Source organism: Amblyraja radiata, chromosome 5 (genome assembly GCF_010909765.2).
Source record: "Amblyraja radiata isolate CabotCenter1 chromosome 5, sAmbRad1.1.pri, whole genome shotgun sequence".
NCBI classification, from domain to species: domain Eukaryota; kingdom Metazoa; phylum Chordata; class Chondrichthyes; order Rajiformes; family Rajidae; genus Amblyraja; species Amblyraja radiata.
Window position 1 is genome coordinate 110,685,879 of NC_045960.1, and position 20,483 is coordinate 110,706,361.

The 20,483-nt window shown below is 44.4% G+C and overlaps 1 protein-coding gene across 3 annotated transcripts in view; it reads left to right on the plus strand.

Annotated features, from left to right (window-relative positions):
- fig4 (FIG4 phosphoinositide 5-phosphatase) overlaps positions 1-20,483 on the plus strand; it is a 72,805-nt gene that overhangs the window by 2,958 nt on the left and 49,364 nt on the right. For all 3 annotated transcript variants that reach the window (XM_033021972.1, XM_033021971.1, XM_033021973.1), the window contains exons 2-6: positions 1,867-2,000; positions 6,604-6,702; positions 8,914-9,037; positions 10,243-10,399; positions 13,945-13,995. In XM_033021972.1, coding sequence (XP_032877863.1) covers positions 1,938-2,000; positions 6,604-6,702; positions 8,914-9,037; positions 10,243-10,399; positions 13,945-13,995 — 494 coding nt within the window. In that variant the 5' untranslated portion in view covers positions 1,867-1,937. The remainder of the gene's footprint in view (positions 1-1,866; positions 2,001-6,603; positions 6,703-8,913; positions 9,038-10,242; positions 10,400-13,944; positions 13,996-20,483) is intronic.

A 20,483-nucleotide genomic window follows, 5' to 3' on the forward strand; every position in this document is an offset into this window, starting at 1 on the left:
CCAAACAAACTATAAACACAATCATAACACACATATACCTTTACATAATAAATAATGGAAGGAAAAACGTTCAGTAGAGTTAGTCCCTGGTGAGATGGGCGTTTACAGTCCGACCACAAACTCAGCAATGTTAGGCAACAGAAAATGCTGGAATCATTCAGTAAGTCTATCGGCATCTGAATAAATGAATACGTTTATCGGCCAAGTATGTACACATACAAGGAATTTGCCTTGGTGCTCCGCTCGCAAGTAACAACACGACATACAGTAAACCATTAAGAATAAAACAAAACAAAAACAGAATGGACGTCAATTTGAAGACCTTTTGTCAGCACACAGCCTTTTGAGTAATTTTAGCACTTTATGTTTTTATTTCAGATTATTCAGAATCTGCACATTTTGATTTTTCTTTAATTTAAAAACAATACATTTTATTCCCTCATTCAATCATTTGACGAGCATTGATCCCAATGCTACCTCAGTAGCTAACAGGTTCCCATCCAAAAAGAGCTACACTCTGAAAATTGTGTGCAGACAGGACATGTTGTCAATCTATGAACTGCAATTTCATGTCCTTTGATGCTTCTTGATTGCTAATTATAGCCTACCCACTGAAATGTCTGAATAAGCTCCCTAATGTATCATAGCCATCTCACTCCTCGGACGATCCTAGTTTCCTGTGTTTAGTTTTGGGACTAGTTCCATTAAACTATGTCGCTTCCTATGATAATGGAGAATTTGTCATGTTATGAGCACACTACCCCAAAGGATCCTGCACAACAACATGATTTGACTAACTCCTCGTCACACAGTACCAATTCCGGGAATAGGGTCATAGAGTGATACAGCGTGGAAACGGGTCCTTCGGCCCAACCTGCCCACACCGGCCAACATATCTTAGCTACACTAGTCCCATCTGCCCGCGTTTGGTCCATATACATCCAAACCTGTCCTATCCATGTACCTGTCCAGGGAATGTTTGTTTCCTGTGAATACAAGTAACTGCAAATGCTGGAATCCTGAGGAAAGCACACAGTACAGCCATTGTTCCTGACCCAAAAAATCGCCTAACCATTCCCTATACAAGTTCTGTTCCCTACCGGGGTCCTCAACTCCTCCTCAAATTCCTGAAAGCAACACAACAATTCTGTCAGATTTATATCTTGTGTGTGTGGGTCTAGAGTGTGAACTGATTGTGTCTATGTATGCTCTATAAGATCTTTTGGGATAAAATGCACAACACTGCTTTTCACTGTGCCTTGGTACATGTGAAATTATAAACCCACAGCTGTTCTTAAGAGTCTTAGATGTACTTAACAAGTCGGACAGTACCCTTGGAGAGTGAACAGAAATGTTCAGGTTTCCAAGGTTTAATGAATGAATAAATTTATTGGCCAAGTATTCACATACAAGGAATTTGCCTTGGTGCTCCGCCCACAAGTGACAACATAAAGCATTAAACATTAATAATAAAACATTATTGATTAAACATATGAATTAAATAAAATACCAGAACAAAAGGAGGCTACAGATTTTTGGTTATTGAGTCGAGCTACTACTCGTGGAGAAAAAAGCTGTTTTAATCAAAATTTTCTGCTTTTGATGTTTAATCAAAAGCAGGAAAATAAATCTAACATAGCAGTTACACAGAAGACGAAAGAGCAGCAGAACAAGTGGGAGGACTGTGATGTAGAAACGGATACCACAGTTAAAGATGGATTAAGGTTAATTAATTGCAGATAATTTGTCTGGAGGAGGCGCCAGTAGGTGGAGAGAAGAATGGGGAGAGGACAGAATGAAACAACTACTGACTAGAGTTATAAAGGATATCTTTGTAAAACTTACTTTATGTTTTCTCTGTTGCAGGAGTTGCTTCCAATCTGGTCTTGGAGAATGATGATGTGGTAACACCGTCAAGAATCTGCTGAGCTGCCACCATGCGAACAGTACAGCCAATTATTAGCTGTGTACAGAAACTGGTTCTGTATGAAACTCGAGCAGTGCGTTCAACTTTTGAACAGTTTGTTGATTTGTTTGATTGAGTGAATACTGTGCTAATGTTTCTGCTTTGAGCAAGTAGAATTGTGCTGCTTATATTGAGTGTGTTGGGCCCGTGGAACTGTTTGGTTGTGACCAGAGAGTTATTTTTTGCAATGAATCTTTGGTGTTAATAGGGAGGACGTGCGGACTTCACACAGTCAGCACCCGAGGTCAGGATCAAACCCTGGTCTCTGGCACTGTGAGGCAGCAGCTCTACCAGCTGCGCCACTGTGCCGTCTGGATGTAGTGCTCTCTCTCTGTTGTTATTTACACTTATGCTCTTTAACACCATTCTCACCAAGACTTAGTCCACCCCAATCTATTGGGAAGGCAAATGCAATGTGATGGTAACATTTACTTTGCGAGGACTGGAAGATAATAACAGCGATGTAATGCTGAGGCTTTATAAGGCACTTATATAGTGAACAGTTTTGGGCCCCATATCTGAGGAAGGGTGTGCTGGCATTGGAGAGGATCCAGAGGAGGATTACGAGAATGATCCCAGCATATACTGCACAAATTAGGCTTATGGAGCTGTGCTGGAAATGTTGGAGTAACTCAGCGGGTCAGACAACATCTCTGGAGAAAAGGAATAGGTGATGTTTCAGGTCGAGACCTTTCTGCTTCTTGTTTAACACCATGGAGTTATGTTTTGCAATGATTCGTTGGTGTTTGCATTTGGTTATTAATATGTTTGTTTTAATTCACTTGATTAATGAAACCGATTGAAACTAATCGTCTTGAGTTGAGTTGCCTGTCATGCCTAAATGTTCCAGCAGTATATTATTTTAGTTTAGTGTAAAGATGCCCACCAAGACAATGCCAACCATCGTTTTATGTGAGACCAATTTCTCATCGACTTGTACAGAGCCCTAGTGAGACCACACCTGGAGTATTGTGTGAGGTTTTGGTCCCCTAATTTGAGGAAGGACATTCGTGCTACTGAGGGAGTGCATCGTAGGTTTATAAGGTTAATTCCCGGGATGGCGGGACTGTCATATGCTGAGAGAATGGAGCAGCTGGGCTTGTACACTCTGGAGTTCATACTCCAAACGTACACACATGCTCTCTTTATTCAGGGTGCCTGGTCACTCAGTTGGTAGTATTTTCTTTTAAAGTGGAGCATCTTACTAAGGCTTCTTTCACAGCACCAGGTCAGAGTTGTACAACACAGGGGCGGCACAGTGGCAGAGCTGCTTCCTCACAACACCAGTGACCTGAGTTCACCTGAGGTGTACTGCAAGTCCTTGGAAAACTACTTCAGCTACTTCTCTCATCCTGGGAGCCGTCTCTGCAGAGCACCACTATGATGACATTTGCAAGTCTTTGATGTACCAGCATAGACAGGTCTTTTGAGGAAAAGGGTGTTTGAATATTAATACCTTAAACCTAGCATAACATGAGCAACAATGATGGCTGCCTCCATATGAATCTTAGACATGAATTATTCAAACCTCTGGGGGGGGGGGGGGGGACGGGGGGGGGGGGGGGGGACACTAACACGGTCTCTACAAAATCTTATAATAGTTCAATAGTGCTTTATTGTCACATGTGCACAGTGAACTTTTTGCATATATTACACACTAAACTAAGTGGGACCCGTTGGGTCCCAGTCACACGGGAGGCCTGGTCCCCCAACGCAACCCATTCCCCAACGCAATATTCCACCACTCACCCATAGTCCCTAACTGCGCAGGTGCGGCTCATTTCCCCATATCCCCCATCACTCCCTCCCCCCTCCTCTTCATGTGTGGGAGGGGAGGGGGTGGGAGGGGAGGAGAGGAGGGGTGTGTGTGGACAGAGTGGTATATGAGGGGGAGAGAGGGTGGTGTGGGGGAAGGGGGCCATCCTCAGCTCCAGTAGGGACGCGATGGTGCAGGAAGGGGCGAACTGTCCTGGGTAGTGACAGGGGAAGAGACTAATCTGCGTGGAGCTGACTGGCGGAAGAGATCGATCTGCACACGTGCGGTTTTAAAGATTTTTAAACCTTGCTAACTTTTACAACATTCAATCGGAATGAATGTTGATGCACTCGCAGCACAGGAGAACGGTGAGTGAACTGGCAAAAAATCGTAGCGCTATCGCAAACCATTTTTGCGCAAAAAGAAAGAACGCCAAACTGGAAGATAACAGGATCAGAGTTTTAGTTATGTATAGATCGATAGGCGGATGGGCCGCCATGTTTTCGCGCCATTATTCAGTCGAAAGTCTTCTTCCGGCCATCTTTGTGTCCCTCATTAAGAATAAGGGGTAAGCCATTTAGAACGGAGATGAGGAACAACTTTTTCACCCAGAGAGTTGTGAATCTGTGGAATTCTCTGCCTCAGAAGGCAGTGGAGGCTGATTCTCTGGATACTTTCAAGAGAGAGTTAGATAGAGCTCTTAAAGATAGTGGAGTCAAGGGATATGGGGAGAAGGCAGGAACGGGGTACTGATTGTGGATGATCAGCCATGATCACAGTGAATGGCAGTGCTGGCTTGAAAGGCGAATGGCACACTGCACCTATTGTCTATTGTCCCGTGGGTGCCTCCTGCAGCCGTCATTGAAGGGGCTGGAGGCATTACCCCGTTCACCCTCCTACCAGCCCTTGCTCCTCGTGTCCGACGGCTCCAGCTCCCTCCTGATTACACCGTCTGACGAGCCTTCAGGCACGTTGCCAGTCCCGTCGATCGGCGAGCCTTAGGGCGGTCCCCAATCCCGCCAAAATCACCGCAGGCAAATGTCAGTGTTCTCTGTCGGGTTATCATTCCTGAGAATTGATAGCTGAGTTACACTCTGTTCTCTAACTTGCATACCCAATATCTGGTTTAAAATTATAGTTGGCGGGCTCCTTGTGCGAATGCACCTATAGGCTGAGGCAAATTACTGGTCACCCCATCAGGCGGCAGTGTGGCACAGCGGTAGAGTTGCTGCCTTACAGCACTTGCAGTGCCGGAGACCCGGGTTCGATCCCGATTAAGCGGACTGTCTGTAAGGAGTTTATATGTTCTCCCCGTGACCGCGTGCGTTTTCTCCGTGATCTTTGGTTTCCTCCCATGCTCCAAAGACGTACAGGTTTGTCGGCAAATTAGCTTGATAAATGTAAAAATTGTCCCTAGTGTGTGTAGGATAGTGTTCTTTTTATCTAGTTCGCATCACAAAATTAGAAATTGTTCAACCAGTGCTGAACACACTTCTCGGCATCTGCATACAATTGCGTCTTGTGCTTCCTGTGAGTGGTGGTGGAAACGGGGCCGCGACGTGAACGCTCTTTCCTTCACCCCAGGATAGTGTTAATATGCGGGGATTGCTGGTCGGCATGGGCATGGTGGGCCGTGGTGCCTGTTTCCGCGCTGTTTCTCTAAACTAATCAGCCCATCAACCTCGGCGTGGAAAGGTACCTTTGTCACTACTGAGAGAAGATGTGACAAGATCGCGGTGGGTAAATGTTCCCATTAGCTGTTGGTGTTAAGACCAAGGGAGATGGATTAAATACGATGGGCAAACGTTAATGATGTAAGGAGAAACTTTTACATGAAGAATATCTGGAACTCACTGCATTAAGTTGATTGAAACAATTACTTGGGCTTTCAAAAGGAGATGAAAATTGGGATGAAAATTAATTGTAAGTGAGTGGAACTGAATAGATTCCTCTACACAAGTGTGGAGAATGCTGCCTTAATGACATCTCTGGTGAATCGAACATTTTCAAAGCAAATTGGTTATGGATTGAAACTGAGTTACATTAATAGTGCTTAATCTCTTCTAATACTTTTTTGCCTTTTCCTTTTTAGTCATCAAATCAAAGACTGCTCCTCAAGGAGAAGGATGTTTTTAATCATTTGGTTTATCATCAGGCTGCTTAATGTTGTTGATCAAAATTGCTTTTTGTCATTGTAGAGTCTTAGTTAAACGTAGTTTAATACTTTACATCGCAAGTTGGTTTAGAGATACAGCACGGAAACAGGCCCTTCTGCCCACCGAGTGCGCACCGACCAGTGATCCCCGCACTCCAACACTCTCCTACACATACTACGCACGATTTACAATTATACCAACGTATAAACTCCGTTCAGACAGCACCCGTAGTCAGGATCGAACCCGGATCCCTGATGCTGTAATGCAGCAACTACCGCTGCGCCACCGTGCTCCTTTTAAAAGAAATAATGGTGGTGTAATTGCATTTGAATATCCTTTAATCTAAATGTGAATTTTTTTTTGCTAGAATTATATTTGGCTACAAAGCTTTTGAGAATCCTGAAGACATGATATTGGCCTGTCTTCAACCAATGTGAAGGTAGAGTAGGTCAGGAGTGACGCATTCATCTCCAATAGAGAAATGATCGGACAACCTGATGTGCCAACAAGAACACTCCATTAGGTTACATTGATTACTAATCAGATGAAATATTAAGCAACTAATACACACCTCTGCAGTCTCTGCACGTGAAGCCAATCCTGGGCTTCTATAAAAATAAAAATAAATTTAGTCTTTAATTATTAAAATGAGTTTGAAAAGTATAAATATTTTTTTGGTTTTCAAAAAATGTGAATTGAACAATTCTGCTCTTAATTTTCTTCAGAGATATTTCCTGGTTGGAAGCAATCATGCAGAAACCAAACATCGTGTGCTGAAAATCGACCGTACAGAGCCAAAGGACTTGGTGGTTATCGATGACCGTGTAAGTATAATTTTTTTATGTGAGTAAACTTCTCATGAAGGTGCAGTTATAGGTACTATTTCTTATACTTCAAGATTGAGAAGCGTGAATGCGCTTAGCGTCCTGATAAAATCCAAATGGGTTTGGGACTGGTGTATGTTCTGGTAAAACATTTGACTTTGGACCAAGTTGCTGCGACTTGCTTTCTCAGTTTGAAACAATATCTATGTGAGTTTGATTTGTTTGCCGTGACTACCCGTGAATATCATATATTTGAGGGAGAAGTAGATGTTGTGCGCTATCCAGTTGGCAAAAAGACTGTACATGATTACAATCAGCTGTCCACAGTGTACTGATACAGGATAAAGGGTATATCATTTGGTGTAAGCTATGGTCAGATCAAAGATAGTTTGAAGGTCCACAATAGGGTAGATGGGAGGTCAGGACCGCACTACAGTTGGTGAGACGATGGTTCAGTTACCTGATAACCGTTGGGAAGAAACTGTCACTGAATCTGAATAGAAACAAAGAAAATCTGCTTGGATTCAAAATTTTAAATGGGCCATAAATATAACAATGCTTGCTAATACACAAAAGGGCACAAAGTGCTGGAGTAACGTAGCAGGTCATGGAGAACGTTGATAGGTGACATATTGGGTCTGAAGAAGGATTTTGACCCGAAACGTCACCCATCCATGTTCTGCATTGATGCTGTAAAACCTGCTTAGTTACTCCAGCACTTTGTGTCCTTTTTAATAGCATATTTGAGATTGTTACATTTATGGACCGTTTAATTTTTGAGTCTGAGCAGATTTTAAAGGTACACTTATATGGTTTAAATTCAAAAATCTTTTAATTTAAATTAAATTCTTTGCGAAATTAATGTTATTGACTATTTGAAAGATCATTCATTTTTGAGGAGTGAAGTTTGAAAGCTGAGATAAGTATAGTTGACCTCATGACTTTGTTCTGAGCCATTGCATTCCACAGAGCCAAGTCCCACTGAATTACTCCAGCATTTTGTGTCTATCTTCAAGTTTTATAAAGCCTGTTTTAAATGCTTAATGCCTACTACCAGAAAATACACTAATTGGAAGTCCCAAGGGGATCGATTGTGTAATAACACAAGCTGCTTGGGTTGGTGTCACAGGCAGATTTTGGGTGCAGTAGATGAAATATAGGGGTTAGTGGTCCTCTCGTTGAAGGAGAGTGCGCTGTGGAATTGTGGCAATGCAGGTCAAAACCATCAGCTAAAATGAAGCCAGGGGCAATCCCAGCTGCAAATTGGGATAATGTGATAGGAGCAGAATTAGGCCATTCGGCTTATAAACTCTACTGTGCCATTCAATCATGGCTGATCTATCTCTCCCTCCTAGCCCCATTCTCCTGCCTTCTCACCATAACCCTTGACGCCCATACTAATCGAGAATCTACCTATCCCATTGACCTACTGACTTGGTCTCCACAGCCTTCTGTGGCAAAGTATTCCACAAATTCATCTACCCTCTGACTAAAGAAATGCCTCCATCTTCTTAAAGGCACATCCTTTAATTCTGAGGCTATGACCTCCAATCCCAGATTCTCCCAATAGTGGAAATATCCTCTCCACATCCACCCCATCCCAGCCTTCCACTATTCGATACATTTCAATGAGGTGCCCTCTCATCCTTCTAAACTACAGGCCCAGTGCCGTCAAATGCTAGCAGATACCTGCAGTTTTTTTAGTGCTAGGAGACTTGGAGGTGCTAGGTGAAATCAACTTGTTTGCCTGTTTGATTTTGAAATTGTATGCTGTAGCGATGTATGATCTTTGTAGTGGTGTGTAAGCAAGGAACTGCATATCTGGTTTACATCGAAGATAGATCCAAAATGCTGGAGTAACTCAGCAGGTAAGGCAGCTTCTTTGGAGAGAAGGAATGGGTGACGATTCAGATCTAGACCCTTCTTCAGAAGGGTGCCGACCCGAAACGTCATCCATTCCTTCTCTCCAGAGATGCTGATTGTCCCGCTGAGTTACACCAGCATTTTGTGTCTATCATCATTGTAGTGGTGTCAGCTCTTATTCGGACAGTGTTTGAGTGAATGAGTTGGCCTCTGTTAAATTTAATAACCATCTGGACAGAAGTGTAAATTAAATGCGCATCTTGCCACTGCTACATTTGGCATTATAGATCTCGATTTATACCCATAAGACACGTATGATTTTAAATTACTTGTTTTGTTTTGCTTTAGCATGTATACAGTCAGCAGGAAATACAGGAACTTTTAAGTCGCCTTGATATGGGCAATCGAACTAAGATGGGGCAGAAGGGTCTGTCTGGGCTTTCAAAAATTGTATCTGCTTTTGGCATCGTTGGTAAGAATTTGCAAAATATCTTTCTTTCTACAATGAGCTTGCTCAGAAATGTCTCTGTTTTAACCTTAAGATGTTTATGTGATTGTGTGGTGTGTAATTTTTTTCCATGTTCTTTATCATAAGATCATAAGAGAAAGGAGCAGGATTAGGCCATTTGGCCCATCAAGTCTACTCTGCCATTCAATCATGGCTGATCTATCTCTCCCTCCTCCCCTGCCTTCTCCCCATAACCCCTGACACCCGTACTAATCAATAATCTATCTATCGCTGACTTAAATATATCCTCTGACTTATATGTTGAAGGAATGGGTGACGATTCAGATCTAGTTTATTATGGGTTTGGACACGCTAGAGGCAGGAAACATGTTCCCGATGTTGGGGGAGTCCAGAACCAGGGGCCACAGTTTAAGAATAAAGGGCAAGCCATTTAGAACGGGGATGAGGAAACACTTTTTCACACAGATAGTTGTGAGTCTGTGGAATTCTCTGCCTCAGCGGGCGGCGGAGGCCAGTTCTCTGGATACTTTCAAGAGAGAGCTAGATAGGGCTCTTAAAGATAGCGGATATGGGGCGAAGGCAGGAACAGGGTACTGATTGTGGATGATCAGCCATGATCACATTGAATGGCGGTGCCGAAGGGCCGAATGGCCTACTCGTGCACCTATTGTCCATTGCCTTCTGTGACAAAGAATTCCACAGATTCACCACCCACTGACTAAAGAAATTCCTCCTCATCTCCTTCCTAAAAGAACGTCCTTTAATTCTGAGTCTATGACCTCTAGTCCTACACTCTCCCACTAGTCGAAAAATCCACTCGCTCAATTTGCTAAAATCGATCCAATCGCATCATTTGCTCAATACCCTTAATGTTGTGGATGTACAAAAAAGCAACAAACAAAATTCTGATTACAAAAATAACTGTCCATTTGTCCTCCGGTGCTAGCCCCACTACTGCAACCATCCACTCTATGCAGGCCTATAAATGTACAGTCAATTGTCATGCTTATATATGGTAACTTGGCATATGGTAGAGAATGTATGGGTGACCACCTTCCTTTTGATTGCTTAATGCATATTTTATCCACATCCATCAAGATATTATTTACCCTAAAGTGTTATAAATGTATCTTTATATGATGTTTATATTGATGTTTGACCTGATACAATGCTCTGTACGTGAGGCCAATGATTTTATTTCCTCCTAGGATTTGTCAGATTTTTAGAAGGATACTATATTGTATTCATAACCAAAAGAAGAAAGGTAGCAGATATTGGAGGCCATTCAATTTATAAAATTGAAGACACCACCAATGTCTACATTCCAAATGACTCCGTTCGAATTGCTCATCCTGATGAAACCAAGTAAGTGGACACCAAATTTCAGAGGACAAGTAAAGGGGCTGTCCTACTGCGGCGACCTAATTGGCGAGTTTAGGAGAGTTTGAAAAAGTGTCCTTCGACTATGTAGAAGACCTTCTTCAACCTCCTTCGACAATGTTGAACGCTAGTTTTGACTAGTTTCAACTGGCTTTGGGAAAATTGGACACCGAATAATGGAGAGTGAAGACGACCTCCTTCGATCTCCTTTGACCTCCCTTCCACTATGTTGAAGACTATCTACGACTACCTTCAACTACCCTCGATTACCTACGACTAATATGCCGACCTACTACGACCTACTTCGACTAAACCCACGGATAAAAAAAGTATCGATTTTTTTCCATGGCGACCTTTTTTTACTTGCGGGCGTTTTTCAGTATGTTGAAAAATACGCCGCGACCTAGCTGAGGCCTCGAATACGCGGGGACTACTCTCAAGCATGAAGGAGAGTTACAAAGACCTCCTACGACCTCGTGTCGACCATGCTGGGAGTAAGAGTCGAGGGCAAACTCTTCTAAACTCGCCAATTAGGTCACCGCAGTGGGACAGCCCCTTAAATATTTTTTATCTGTAATATGAAAAAGATGTGAACCAATTCTGCAGATAACCAACTACTTGACACGGACAATTAAAATGCAATGGCTTAGCTTTCTAAGTGATGTGTCAGGCCCAAAGCATGATTTAAAATAGAAGTTTCAAAAAGCCTAAGGTCTTGAAAGGCCTCTTTACTGCTTCACAGCAACAAGCGATAGATGTTGAAGACTGAAAAGGGTAAATTTATTATGGGGAACAAGGAATTGGCAGATGAGTTGAACAGGTACTTTAGATCCATCTACATTAAGGAGGACACAAACAATCTGATATACTAGTGGCCAGAGGATCTGGGGTGACGGAGGAACTGATGGAAATACACATTAGGCAGGAAATGGTGTTGGGTAAACTGATGGGACTAAAGGCTGATAAATCCCCAGGGCCTGATGGTCTGCATCCCAGGGTACTTAAGGAAGTGGCTCTAGAAATCGTGGACGCATTGGTGATATAGATGCATAGACGATATAGATTCAGGATCAGTTCCTGTGGATTGGAGGTTAGCGAATGTTATCCCACTTTTTAAGAAAGGCGAGAGAGAGAAAACAAGGAATTATAGACCAGTTAGCCTGACATCGGTGGTGGGGAAGTTGCTGGATTCAATCATAAAAGATGAAATAGCGGCACATTTGGATAGCAGTAACAGGATCGGTCCGAGTCAGCATGGGTTTACGAAGGGGAAATCATGCTTGACTAATCTTCTGGAATTTTTTGGGGATGTAACTAGGAAAATGGACAAGGGAGAGCCAATGGATGTAGTGTACCTGGACATTCAGAAAGCATTTGATAAGGTCCCACATAGGAGATTAGTGGGCAAAATTAGGGCACATGGTATTGGGGGTAGAGTGCTGACATGGATAGAAAATTGGTTGGCAAAATTGGTTAGGAAACAAAGAGTAGGGATTAACGGGTCCCTTTCAGAATGGCAGGCAGTGACTAGTGGGGCACTGCAAGGCTTGGTGCTGGGACCAGAGCTATTTACAATATATATTAATGATTTAGATGAAGGGATTCAAAGTAACATTAGCACATTTGCAGCTGACACAAAGCTGGGTGGAATTGTGAACTGCGAGGAGGATGCTATGAGAACACAGGGTGATTTGGACAGGTTGGGTGAGTGGACAGATACATGGCAGATGCAGTTTATTGTGGATAAATGTGAGGTTATCCACTTTAGTAGCAAAAACAGGAAGGAAGATTATTATCTAAAAAAGTATCAAGTTGGGAAAAGGGGAAGTACAATGGGATCTGGGGGTCCTTGTTCATCAGTCAATGAAAGTAAGCATGCAGGTACAGCAGGCAGTGAAGAAAGCAAATGGCATGTTGGCCTTCATAACAAGAGGAGTTAAGTATAGGAGCAAAGAGGTCCTTCTGCAGTTGTACAGGGCCCCAGTGAGACCACGCCTGGAGTATTGTGTGCAGTTTTGGTCTCCAAATTTGAGGGAGGACATTCTTGCTATTGAGGGAATACAGCGTAGGTTCACACGCAAGAGGCAGGAAACATGTTACCAATGTTGGGGGAGTCCAGAACCAGGGGCCACAGTTAAAGAATAAGGGGTAAGCCATTTAGAACGGAGATGAGAAAACACTTTTTCACACAGAGAGTTGTGAGTCTGTACAATTCTCTGCCTCAGAGGGCGGTGGAGGCTGGTTCTCTGGATGCTTTCAAGTGAGAGCTAGATAGGGCTCTTAAAGATAGCGGAGTCAGGGGATATGAGGAGAAGGCAGGAACGGGGTACTGATTGGGGATGATCAGCCATGATCATATTGAATGGCGGTGCTGGCTCGAAGGGCCGAATGGCCTACTCCTGCACCTATTGTCTATCAGTGGTCAGAAGATGGTCATGAATTAGGACTCTTGAGACTTTACTTTAGACATTAGAGACACCACAGATACAGGCCCTTCGGCTCACCAAGTCCCCGCCAACCAACAATCATCCCATCCACTAGCACTATCCTACACACTGGAAAAAATAGACAATTTACAGTATCCAATTACCCTATAAACATGTACGTCTTTGGAGTGTGAGAGGAAACTGGAGCACCTCTAGAAAACCCATGTGGTCACAGAAAGAACGTACGGATAGTACCCGTAGTCAGGATCAAACCTGGGTCTCTGGTGTTGTAATGCAGCAACTCTACCACTGCGCCACCGTGCCGCCCATAGCTGGAGTCTGCCGAGAATGGATGATGGGTAGGGATGCAGATGTACGATTATTTCAGGATTTGATGGGGTGGCCTGGATGAGTAGTGAGTAGAAATCACAGAGCTAAACAGCATCAGCAGCAGGAGGGATGATGACTGACTAAGAATGGGTCTTAAATTGGAACTTATCAGATACAAGATGGATGCTTCAGGTTCCACATCCTCCACCGGATAAGATTATTTTCCTTTACGTACTATTTCAATAATCTTCGTCTTTCTTGACCTGATCTCAAGACCTTATTCTGTATGAATGCCATGCACAATACATGGACTTAAATGCATATATGAATTTTATACTAAAATCATTACCTCTGGTTCACATACATTTCTTTCCTTCAACCATTAGGCCTTTGAACGAGCCTGCACAACCATAACCTCAACAAATTGCTATAAACTTTGTATAGGTTGCCCTATGTCTTTTGACTTGCAATAGTCTGGTTACCTAGTACACTGACATTTGATTGTACTATTGGATATTGTGTAATTGCAGTGATGTGCAGTAAAGCTGCAGCTAGTAAGAATGTCATTGTTATATTTCCAGTGCATATGACAACCAAACACTCTTAACTCTCAGTCTGAAGAAGGGTCTTGACCCGGAACGTCACCTTTTCCTTCTCTCGCGAAATGCTGCCTGACCCACTGAGTTACTCCAGCATTTTGTGTTTATCTTTGGTGTAAACAAGCATCTGCAGTTCCTTCCTACACACTTAACTCTTGACTCTTTGTCTCCTTAGGTATGTGAAGATTTTCCAGAGTGTGGATCTTTCCAGTAATTTTTATTTTAGGTAAGCTGCTGCTTTTCTTTGTATTTTTCATAATTACATTAATAATGGTATATTGTTTGCCTTGAGCATCCATTGTAATTCAATGTAATAAAATAGTAAGATTAAACGAGAACTTACCAGTTTGAAGTTTGATCTGTATTTTATGAGGAGTTATGATGAGGGATAACGTGAAGAACCCGCTCAGCACGCATGCGCGGCATACTTCAAAGCAGCGGTGTGGAATCACAGATACAGTTATTGAAGCAAACATAGTGAAGAAAAGGAGACATCAGTTTAACATTTTGGCCCATATTAATGAGGGTGGGAGCGGAGGGCACGTAATCCCTCATCGTAACTCCTCATAAAATACAGATCAAACTTCAAACTGGTAAGTTCTCGTTTAATCTTACTATTTTACTTCGGAGTCACGCGAGTGACTACGTGAAGACTTCAAAGCTCTGATTTCAAACCGTGTAACAGGTATTACTACACGCACTGCCGAAGTCCTTGAGGGAGGAAGTGTGTTATCGTAATCAACCAATGAATCTGTTTGTAGAAAAACACAATGGTATTTTTTAACAATAACAACAAAGAAATTAAATTGCTCCCCTGGGTTTAAATTAAATATTTGCAGTCTGTAAAATCTTTCCTGCAAATAAAACAGGTTTTGCCAACGGCTTATTATAAAATTTCTGAATGGTCTTTCCCCCGACCATCCTGCTGTAGCCAGGATGTGGTCTATAGGCACGTCCATTCTTTTAGCCGTCGACGTGGATGCTGCCCTGGTGGAATAAAATTTGTACATGTTAGTGTTTATCCCAGCAGTTTTTAGCACCTGCTTGAGCCATCTCGCAATGGTTTGGCTCGTCACCCGACCATAAGGTTTTTTATGACTGACCCACAAGGCTTTTCATCTCCCTCGAATATTTTGGTTGTGACTATGTAGGATAGTAGGTGGGTCATGGCGGGTAAGCCCGGAATTCCACGACTGGATTAGGTGTTCCTGGTCTGCTCTGTTTGATTAGTCCCTGGATAACGACAGAGATCTGGTCTGGAGCTGTGAGCATGCTGTCCAGTTGCAATAGGTGTAGTGACTGGACCCTCTGTGCAGATACAAGTGCCATCAACATGAGTGTTTTGAGCATAGATTGTTCCAGGTTGAGGGATCTGGCTGGTGGCCATCCCCTGAGGTATGTCAGGATCACACTGACATCCCATATATATGGGTGTACCTTGGTCTAGGGGGTTAGAGTTGTAAATACCCTTCATTAGTTTGACCACGAGCGGGTGGGACCCCATGGCCTGTTGTCCTGGAGCTGGTTTTAAATAGACAGGCAGGGCACTTCTAGCTGTGTTGATGGCTCTGTAGCTGAGTCCTTCATCGTGGTGAAGGTTCGCCAGGAATTCCAGTACGTTGGTAACTAGCGGTTGAGTAGGTGGTCCCTGTATCCAAGCAGTACTTCTCCCATTTCTTGATGCTGGACAAGTGCTGTTTTTTAGTGGATGTTGGGAGGGATGCTGACATGGTGTCGACGGTTTGTTCTGATAATCCCAGTCCCAGAAGTGGTTTGTACAGAACCTGCAACCCAGGAGTTTGATTTTTTTTTTTCATGGCATGGGTGGCTTGTGCCCGACACTGCGTGTTAATAACTCTGGGTCACTGGGGAATACCATCGGAGTTTCAACAACCATGTCATGGAGTATTGGGAACCATGGCTGCGTAGGCCAGTCGGGTACTATCAAAATACCTGAAGCAGAGTCCATTTGTATTGTGCGTAGTCCCCAACTGATGAGGCAGAAGGGAGGAAATGCATAGAAGAAGAATTTCCCCCATCCAGCGCAAACGCATCTACCGCTGCTGCCTCGGGGTCTGGTTCCCAAGCGACATACATAGGTACCTGGTGATTTAGCCTGGATGCAAATAAATCGATATCTGGCGTGCCATATTGCTTGATAATTTTTGCAAATCTTTTGGGGTTTAACATCCATTCGATGTTATCATTAAATTTACGTGACCTGGTGTCTGCCACTGTATTTAGCTTACCTGGCAGGTAAGTTACTGATAGCCAAATATGTCTTTCGACACACCATTGCCAAATTGTGTTGACCAACTTGTCGCATGATACCGATTTTATGCCGCCCATATGGTTAATGTAGGCCACCGCCGTAGTATTATCTATTTGTAACCGTACATGCAAGTGATGCATATTTGTGCATAAAAGTCACCCAACATCTCTAGATAATTAATGCCCAGTGTAAGTGGTAACGATGATTCTGGGTTAGTCCATCTACTACTTGTGCTGGATATAGAGTTAGTTGCTCCCCAGCCTTGAGCACTGGCATCTGTTTGGATAACTAACGTAGGGTTAGTGATGATAATAGACTGAAATTATGCCAAAAGTTTTTTGCCCACCACTGTAGTTCTGATATTGCTTCAGTGGGTAACTTCATGACACGATCATAATGACCTGTATGTCGTTTTGGTGCCTGTACCTTTGCTCTTTGTAAGTTTTGACAGTGCAAAGGTCCGAATTGTGTAGCCGGAAATGCTGCTACCATTTTCCCAATTACTCTGTTACTTGTCGAATAGTTGGGAGTACGTTGACCATTAAATTGTTGCATGATTGTGCCAATTCAACTGTTTTGTCTCTTGGCAATGTTACAGTCATGTAGGCTGAATTAATTGTGAAGCCCAAGTAGTCCATGATTGTGGATGGCTTCAACTTAGATTTATCTGGATGTAAGACAATCCCAGGGTTTTGAATAACTGTTTGGTAGCTGATACAGCTAACATAGTCAATTCCATTGTCTTGCCTATTATTTAAGATATCATCAAGATATGCCATGACAATATGTTTTTGTCTTCTGAATATTGCCATAGCTGGTTTTAGTATCTTGGTGAATAATCTTGGGCTGATGTGAATCCATTGGGTAACGCTTTAAACTGCCATAGCTGCCCCATCCAGGTAAATTTCAGTTATCTGCGATGATCCTTGTGAATGGTACTAAATAGTAAACATCTTTAAGATCAATGCTTGCCATGAGGTATCCTTTGGAAATTAGTTGTTTGGCAGTAACAACCGTTTCCATTTTGAAATGTATATACTTAACAAACATATTTAGTGAAGTTAAGTCAATGATGATGCGACATCCACCATCTTTTTTGGGTTTAGTGACGAATATTTGATGCGAATTCCAAGGGTTCATGTTTCCCATGATACCCTTTGTAATTAGTCTCACCAGTTCAGCTTGTCCCACTCGTTTCTTTAACGGAGAGGGAAAATACCCTCTGGGGTGAATGTTGAACTGGTGGCAATTTTTCTAGTATGAATTGTATTTTGTATCCACTAATGCCATTGAGTATATACTGATCACTCGTAATAGACTCCCGTGCTTCTTAAAACAGGTGTAATCTCCCACCTGTTAGTATTAAGCCCCTATTTTCTATACGTTGGTAGGAACCAGACCCACCTACCTCCATGGTTATGGGTATTCTTCTGTTTCCTGCCGGTCCAATGAGTCTTGCACGTTGTCTGACGTGGCGGTGATGTTGGGGGGTGGCGCATTTTCCATGGGGTCCGCTCTGGGCCCTGGTCTAAAGAAGACTTCCGGGGATAGAATGCGGACCACGAGCTTTCACCAGTCCCATATGGTACACGTCGACTGATAGACGCGATGGGGTGCTGCTGCTTAGGAATTATTGGTTTTGGTTTTGCTCGTCCCGGGGCCTGCCCTCATGAGACCGAAAGCTTGTTAAGGCCTCTCCATGTCCTTCATATGCTTTGTGAGGTTTTGCCAAGGAGCAGTGGGTCTGGCTCAGTGGCTGGGGTTTTGCACGATCCCGCAAATTTAGGATTTTATGGCAGGTCTTATGATTTGTTCGCGAAGGTCATCTCCGTATTTGTCCACGGAACGAGCAAACGATGTGATGGCTGACGTCAGGAGCCTGAGGATCCGCTGCAGTTTTAGCTCCTGGTTCAGAATGTTTGCCCCAACGTGCCCCCACTTTTGGCTGTTTACAGCCGGCACTTTAAGGGACTCACAGTTCTCTGGAGCTGTATACGCCTCATTGACCACCTCTCCTGTAGGGCCTTTAACGGCCTCCTGCACGTGGGGTTGCCACGTAGCGGTCCACCACACCTAGCAGCTCTTCCTGTTCCTGCACCCCTTGCATACTCCCGACATCTTCAGCCAGCGTCCCCTCTTCTTGACCAGCCCATCCTGGTCACCAAAGCTACCCTCGGGTAAGGAGGAAGCAATGGACAGTGCACTAGACACTGTGGAGGGAGTGCCTGAACTTCCCCCTGCGAGAGCGCCCCTCACAAGCTGCTCCAGGAGCCGCTCCATGCGGCTCAGGCAGCTGTCTCCCCTCCCCGTGCGGGTGGAGAGACGTCCCCGTCCGACAAGTCGGAAGCCACCGGCCGGACGCCTCTTACGTGGCTTTACATCCAGCCCGCTGCTCAGGCGCTAGCGGGCTGGGCTCGGCACGGTGTCGGGGAATTAGCGGAGCGCCCGGTAAGCGGTCCTACCGCCTTGTTGCTGCCCCCCTCAGATGGAACGCTCCTCCGTGGAGTCGAGCGGGGGAAAGGTCTTTTCTGTTGCTGCCCCCCCCCCCCAGATGGAACGCTCCTCCGTGGAGTCGAGCGGGGGACAGGTTTGTCCAAGAGCCTTTCTTCGCTGCCTGAAAAGCAGAAGGCTCTCCTGTGAAAGAAAACCAGACCTCAGAGCTTACCTGACGGTCCGTTCTTTCACCTGTAGCGGGAGCGCCTGACTCCTGATGCGCCGCTTGTTGCACTGCTGGCGTTAATGCCGCGCATGCGTGCTGAGCGGGTTCTTCACGTAGTCACTCGCGTGACTCCGAAGTAAAATCAGGCTACAGTTTAGTTTAGCGATACAGCGTGGAAACAGGCTCTTCAGCCCACTGAGTCCGCTGACAGGCGATCCCACGCACACTAACATTATCCTACACACACTAGGGACAATGTACAATTACACCAAGCTAATTAACCTACAAGCCTGTGTGTCTTTGGAGTGTTGGAGAAAACTGGAGATCCCAGAGAAAACCCACGCAGGTCACGGGGAGAACGAACAAACTCCGAACAGGCAGCACACATAGTCGGGATTGAACCCGGGTCTCTGGCGCTGTAAGGCAGCAACTCTACCGCTGCACCACCGTGCCACACAGTTGGAGAGCCACAAAATGGAAACATCTGCCTGTTGTCATCTGGGGTTCGAGACAACGCTTGGAGTACTTTGTACAGTTTTGGTTCTCTTAAGGAAATCTATACTTTGGATTTAATTTAGAGATTTAGGCAGATTTTCTGAGGTGAAGGATTAACATATGAGGAAAGGTTGAGCAGGTTAGACCCACACTCATGTTCCAATAAGCGATCTTTCATTCTTGTAGACAAAAATGCTGGAGAAACTCAGCGGGCGAGGCAGCATCTATGGAGCGAAGGAATAGGTGATGTTTCGGGTGGAGACCCTTCATTCTTGTAATAAGGTTCAAACAAAACATTTTCCTCTTGTGGGAATCTAGAACTAGGGCATGTGGATCATTGCACAGCACATGAACAGGCATATTTTCTTTCAAAAATCATGTATAAAAATCTACATTTTTGACTAAACTCTTATAATTCCAAACAAAAATGTTGGAAATATTCAACAGTGAGGGAGACTCAATACAATACAATACAATACAATACAATACAATACAATACAATACAATACAATTCAATTTATTGTCATTTGGATCCCTTGAGGTCCAAACGAAATGTCGTTTCTGCAGCCATACATTACAAACAAATAGACCCAAGACACAACATAATTTACATAAACATCCATCACATTGCTGTGATGGAAGGCCAAAAAAACTTATCTCTCCACTGCACTCTCCCCCCCGATGTCAGTCAAAGTCAAAGCCCCCGGCGGGCGATGGCGAATTGTCCCGCGGCCATTAAAGCCACGCCGGGTGATGCAAGGTCGCACACCGGGTCTTGGTGTTAGAGCCCCCGGCGCGCGCTCGCAGTCCCGCAGCCATTCCAAGCCGCGCGGGGCGGTGCTGTAAGGCCCCGCTCAGGTGCTCTTCAACCCCGCAACTCGGGCGGGAGAAGTCGCCGTTGCGGAAGCCCTGAAAAGCGGTCTCCCTCCAGGGACCCGCGGGCTCCCGGTGCCGCCCGCCAAACCCGCAGTTGCAGCCTCCGAATCTCCGGGGGTCGGGTCGCAGCAGCGTCCACCACAGCTCCACCCGCTCTGGACTCGGCCAGCTCCGCGACGGTGAGGTGAGTAGTCGGCACCACAGCCCCCGGTCTTCCTGTTGGAGGCCGCTCCTCGTTGCAGCCCCAACGACAACGGAGACCCGACAAAGAAAAGGTCGGGTCTCCCGTGCAGGGAGAGATTTAAAAGTTACCCACACCACCCCCACCCCCCAACACACATACCCCAACAAAAATAACAAAAACTACATAAAAACATAAGACATAAAATAATAAAAACGCAGACGGACTGCA